Raw genomic sequence first — 6,480 nt, 5'->3', positions numbered from 1 at the left:
TTTTTTTTTTTGTGAAGCCCGTGGACGTGCATCTCAACAAACTTCCCCCTGTGAACAAAAAAAGTGAACCGTGAAATCACAGCACACAAAAACGTGCACAAGGGTGCAAGGTCCTTCCGAAGAAGGGACCCATTTCCCGACCCCCCGGGGCGCAAGGCTCCTGACAGGGGTTGAGATACTATGGTCCACCAACCCGAAGGCCGGTGGACCTTTCCTCTGGGGACCTGCCGAAACAGGTCCCCCATAGTACTTGGCAAGTGGGCTCTCCCGAAGAGAGACCCACTTCCTGGGTGGGAGGAGGCAGAGACCCCCGTAAGAGGCACAGAACCTCCTCCCTACATCAGGAATAGGCCCCGAAGGAACCTGCACCTTCAGCAATCTGTGGGTTTCAATCAAAAAAAACCATTCGTGCATCGTGCATAGAGTGCAATAAATAATACTAAAGTGTCAGTGCACCACGCTGACAGGCCTTAGGGGCCGGAGTGCAAAAATATTGCCCCGGACTAGCCATAAGGCCTGTCCAAGAGGCGTCGTGCAGAAAAAGCAAGGTGGTGTGTGACCAAGTGCACAGTGAGTCAAGTGGGGTCCCATACCCATGTGACTTTCTGCGCACCCCTGGGACGCCACCCCCAGGGGGCACAACACCACGGGCTTCTGCCGCCCCCGAACCCTCGAGCCAGACCAAGCTTCGCATCCGTTCAGTCAGAAAGCCATGTACTGAGCGGTTCCCCTCTCACAGGAAGCCGCCCCACACGCTCTTTCACTCCAGCGAGTACTAAGTAACCATCCCCCGCAAGGACGGTTCTTTTCCCCACCGAAAACTGATAAGAACAGATACTACACTTGATCTTAGCCAAAAGGCCGAGAAAAGGCCGGCGTGCATGGCCGCATCGGGCAGCTCCCGGGAAGGAAAGGTGCTGCGTATGATTAGTACGTAGCCCCTGTCCTTCTCTATGGGAATACGCAGCCGTACGCCGCCCTACGCTCACCTCCAGTGCAGGTCGGTGAGGGTGTCCCTGCTCGGACGCAGACAGGATTCTTCCTGTCAGCGTTTGAGTACAGACACCAGCACCCGTACGGATGTGCAGGGCGGGTGATCGTAGGGCGGCATACGGCCGCGTATTCCCATAGAGAAGGACAGGGGCTACGTACTAATCACACGCAGCACCTGTCCTTCCCGGGAGCTGCCCGATGCGGCCATGCACGCCGGCCTTTTCTTGTGTGAATGAGGCCTAACAGAGACTATTAAGTCAGGGTTCAGTTGTTTTCTAACAGTTTAGAAGCTGTGTGTTTACATTAGAAGGCTGGCAGGGTGCCGAAATCCCACTTCCATAGAATACAGTGTTTCTCTTTGAAGATTAATTTGTCCACAATTGCTATGGTTTTAGAGGTTAGTCAGGGTTTTAGGTTAACATGTTTTTAATTGCTTTTTCAGAATAGGTAAATACTGTGTGCATAGTCTGGGCAAAAGTGCACATGAGGGGAATCCATAAAAATTTTGGTCAAAATGTATGTAAATATTTCTCATATTTACCAATTACAGCCACATGGTGGCATTCTGGAAGCTGCTATCTCCAGGTTGACTGCAGTGATTTGCTACAATGCTGTGAATACCTTGTATAACTTGATTGTGTAGCTTGATTTTGCTGACATAAATTTATGTTATAGCAACTATACTCCGCATTTCACCTTGTACCCAACCTGTACAGTTTATTGTTAGCTCTCTACAGGCTATAGGACAGCTTCCCCTTAAATTCCAAACCGCTATTACATTTTTTGCATTTTTGTTTTCACTGCCTCTGTAACAGATTTTGGAATTGACAATTTTCACTGTAAGATACTTATTATCACAGCCAATCCGGGTGCTAAGAAAAATGAAATGTTTGGACAGAATATATTATATACTAAGCGTGGGAGAGGAAGTGACAATTTATGTAAAGAGATAGTGAGAGTTACATTCCTGAGATGTATTATTAGCTGACTTATTTGTGCTTTTCTTTGACGTAATACTTGTTTACATTATCAAAGCTTGATGTGATTCACCTTTTGCATATGCAATTTGCTAAATATGATACATTTATTTGATGGGCTGTATTGGATTTTGCCAGCCAATTGGCTGTGGTTGCCAATAGCTGGCAACCACAGCCCCCCCCTTCCCCCTGCTCTGTAGGCAGACACATAGAAATTAGTCCAATGCCCTTTTTCAGAGACCGACCACTGACTATTGTCTGTAAACAGCATAAAGGGAGGCTCTAACCAAAAAAATTTTTTTTAGTTTTGGGTAGAGTGAGGATGGGTTCCCCAGATACACACCACAATAGAAATACAGGGGAAGTCTTTAGATAGGTTTCATTGACTTATGGCTAAGTGGGGACTTTTATTTGTTTGGGGAGATTTCTGTATACTTCCTGTATTTCTTTCTTTTTGCACAGGAAGAAAGGTTAAATCTCCCCAACACAACAAAGAGGGGGACTTTCCTTCACTTTTGGGAGATTTCTTTATTTTTACTTTTTTTTTTGCACCGAAGAAGGGGTAAATCTCCTCAACACTACAGAGGGGGACTTTCCTTCACAGACAGGGGACTTTCCTTCACAGACAGGGGACTTTCCTTCACCTTTGGTAAATTTCTTTATACTTCCTGTGTTTCTTTTTACACAGGATGAAGGGGTAAATCTCCCCAGCACAACAAAGAGGGGGGCTTTCCTTCACTAAGAGGGGACCTTCCTTCACTTTTGAGGGATTTCTTTATACTTTCTGTTTTTTTCTTTTTGGACAGGGAGAAAGGGTATGTCTCCCCAATACAACAGACAGTCAAAAAAAATCCTTTGTAACCATTTCCTGTGCTACCCAAATGTTTTGACTATAGATACTTGGACAAACAATCGCTAAATTAAGAGGCATTAAGCTTGCCAATGACACTACTGTACATTGTGGTTGAATATATAGATATGATCTGACCGACTGCAGTTGACAGTCCTTCCTGTTTAGGTCTGTGGAGCAGAACATGGAGGAAGTGACCATGACTTAGCAAGCCGACCTGTTTGATTGCTATTCATCCTGATGCCAGTGGTGTTTGTGGGTCCCCCATAGATATCAGACTTTTGCCCAATTTGTCTGGAAAATGGTGACTGTCAACCAGTGTCCATGGGCACCCTAGGATTGATACAATAGTTGCTGATTTTTTATCTGTTACCTTGGGTTGGAGCTTATCATTACAGGGTCATGAATATCACTGATAAAGATATAAAAGTCTCAGTAAATTTTCAAAACTGCATCAAAGTGAAGTCAGAGCTTCTGATGTGAATTCTTGTTTTGTGTCGGAGACTTAAAACGTATTTAAGATATTAGGGATGCATTTATATGGATACTAGTATTGGTATCGGTGCAGATACCGAGTATTTGGGTGAGTACTCATACTCGCCCAAATGCTTCCGATACTTATCCCGATACCGGAACTTCCAGTATCAGGAAGCTGGGCGGCGAGTCATTACACGCCACCCGGCTTCCTGATTGGCCGGGAAGCAGGTTCCATGTTCCCTTGTCAACAGGGAGCATAAAGCTGGCTTCCTAATCAGTCAGGAAGCCAGGGGGCGGGTAATGACTCACCCCCCGGCTTCCTGATTGGCCGGGAAGCCGACTCTATGCTCCCTCGTCACTTGGTGATGAGGGAGCATGGAGTCCGCTTCCCGGCCAATCAGGAAGCCGAGCAACGCGTAATGACATGCTGCCCGGCTTCCTGATTGGTTGGAAAGCTGTCCAATCAGAAAGCCGGGTGGCAAGTGATTACCTGCCCCCCCCCCTCCTGCTTCCTAATTGGCCAGAAAGCCAACTCCATGCTTCCTCGTCACCTGGTACTCAGTGATACTAAATACCAATACTAGAAGTCCCATTAAGGAAGCCGTGCGGCGAGTTTCCCGATAAGCCAAGCGGCATGTAATGACTTGCCGCCCGGCTTCCCGGCTAATTGGTGCATCCCTAGAAGATATTGAAGAGTATTGAAGATATTGGACCAGCACGACCAGGGCTCTCCCGTCTCTTTCATGGGTGGGAGCTCTTAGCAATCGCCAGCTCCTGGCAGTCAGTGAGCTGGACAGGACTCTGGTCGGAGGTTGCATGCACCTCTGACACACCCCACACACCCGCCCCGAAACGTGCATCAGTAGCACCCCCCACACCCCCCTGTAACATGAATCACTAGCACCAACCACCATGCGCCCCCTCCTTCCCCTGGTAACGTGCATCCCAATCACCGTCCCATGAGGGTGTTATAATCTTACATGGAGTAATTTTATGTTGTATGTTATTTTGCAAATGCTAGGTGTATATATGTGATATAAATAGATGTATTATATACAGAAAGTCACACATATGGATGTAGAGTACGAAATTAATTTACATTTCTTTTCTTTTCATCTTTAGTTGAGAAAGTCGCACACAATCATGGGGAAACAGAACAGTAAGCTACGTCCTGAGGTCATGCATGATTTACTAGAAAGCACGGACTTTACAGAGCATGAGATCCAGGAGTGGTACAAAGGCTTCTTGAGAGACTGTCCCAGCGGGCATTTAACAATGGAGGAGTTTAAGAAAATTTATGGGAATTTTTTCCCTTATGGGGACGCTTCAAAATTTGCAGAACATGTATTCCGCACTTTCGATGCTAATGGCGATGGGACAATTGACTTTAGAGAATTTATTATAGCACTGAGCGTAACATCCCGGGGAAAGCTGGAGCAAAAGCTGAAGTGGGCGTTCAGTATGTATGACTTGGATGGCAACGGTTATATCAGCAAAGCAGAGATGCTGGAAATAGTACAGGTAAGTGATCTAAGTTATACTGTGACCTTGTGATGGGGTTGGGGAAGCTGTTTGTATAGAAGGTGGCTTTTATAAGATGGGATATTATTTTTACTTAAGTATAACTAAGCCCTTGTTAAGAATTAAAATCTGAACTCCAGCGACATCAAGAATGTGGAATTGCCCCACTACTATATTTAAATCCAGTGAATTAGCAATGTTGGCAGTCCATTGACCTGTGTTCATTTTTGTAAACACTTGAATATGTTTCAAGGCCCCATTCACACCTGAGCGTTTTGTAGCTCGATTTCATAAGCACTGTAATGCTCAACATGAGGAATCCCATTGTTTTCAATGGCTCCTGTTCACATCTTGTAGGAAAACGCCTGTTGTTCAAAAAAGTACATGAGCTTCTTTAGGAGAAGAGTTGAGCATTTTGGCTCCTATAGATTTCAATACAAGTGCTTGAAAAACACATTTCTCATGCTTTTTTTTTGGCCTAATAACTAAGAATTGAAAAATGCTCAAGCCTAAAACATGCACAAAAACACCCACACAAATGCTCCAAAAATGCCAAAAGACCCTAAGCTCAAGAGTGAATGAGGCCTTAATGGATGAATGAGAAATCTATTTATAGACATCAAAGAGATACTGAACTTTAAACAAAAATATTTCCTGGAATGTCGGATAATCACGGATAAACAAAGTCCCTCTCCCTATGTAATCCACAAGACTGAGCTGTTGGTTTACTACGGCTGGTCCTGTGCAGTGCAGGACATGGCCAGGCGATGTGCAGGCAGGACAGGCAGGCGCCCTTCCCATACATGTGTACCTTGTTAGACCGGGATCCAATGATAGATCAGTGACTGAAGAGAATGATTTAGGTCACACTGGACACATATCTAAAGAAGGTTTTGAGGATGCATGAATGGGAGCGGTTAGCCAACTTTGGGGGTCCGCCGCTCAGCGGCCATTGGTCCCCAGGGGCTGAAACTTGGCACAGTAGCCCCAGGTCTTCCCTATTGCCACCCCAAATTGCGTGTCCCTAGCCCCTTTACCCGGGGAGCAGCGGTGGGTCAAAGTCGGGTCCCCTCTCTGCTTCCCCGGCTAGCTCGTCCTGCAAGGTGAAATGCCAATTTGCATAGAGCGGGTGAGGGATGGGGAACATGTCCGAGGGTGGTCGTGGATCTCGGGCTCGACTTAAGTGTTCTTGGCCAGCTCGTCGTGCGGTCCTGTGAATGGGAGCGAGTAGGCCGACTCTGGGGGTCCACCGCTCAGCGGCCATTGGTCCCCTGGGGCTGAAACTTGGCACAGGGGTAGTGCCTGTAAAATATGGGAGCTGTAGCATGAAATCGGCCGGTGGGCTTTTCTCGGCTCTGCGGGAAAGCGTGCTGCTCCGCGGTGGTAGGTCCCAGCGCGGAGCCCTAAGGCTCGTTGGATAGAGGATCCTGTGGGCTACAAGAGGATGCCCGTTGATCGTGGCTCCTCGGCACGATCCGGCCGCTGGAGCTCCGTACATCTTGTGCCCCTGCACGACAGCTGGAAGCGGATTTTTCCCATTGAAAAGCATTGGGACATTACTATTGGCTATTTGAATTTGCAATAGCCAATAGTAAACTAGCATTGTACCCGCCCTCTGCTGCAGTTCCCCATCAGGTCCATCAGCAGAGGGCGGGTACAATG

The 6,480-nt window shown here is 47.0% G+C and overlaps 1 protein-coding gene across 1 annotated transcript in view; it reads left to right on the top strand.

Annotated features, from left to right (window-relative positions):
• The window catches only part of NCALD (neurocalcin delta), an 82,865-nt gene that overhangs the window by 68,829 nt on the left and 7,556 nt on the right, over positions 1 to 6,480 (top strand). Inside the window, exon 2 of the mRNA XM_018559080.1 lies at positions 4,420 to 4,818. Coding sequence (XP_018414582.1) covers positions 4,420 to 4,818 — 399 coding nt within the window. The remainder of the gene's footprint in view (positions 1 to 4,419; positions 4,819 to 6,480) is intronic.

This window comes from Nanorana parkeri, unplaced genomic scaffold, assembly GCF_000935625.1.
Source record: "Nanorana parkeri isolate BGI_ZX_2015 unplaced genomic scaffold, ASM93562v1 scaffold16, whole genome shotgun sequence".
Classification (NCBI taxonomy): domain Eukaryota; kingdom Metazoa; phylum Chordata; class Amphibia; order Anura; family Dicroglossidae; genus Nanorana; species Nanorana parkeri.
Note: the sequence above shows the minus strand (reverse complement) of the source record. Positions and strands in the feature narration are given on the sequence as shown.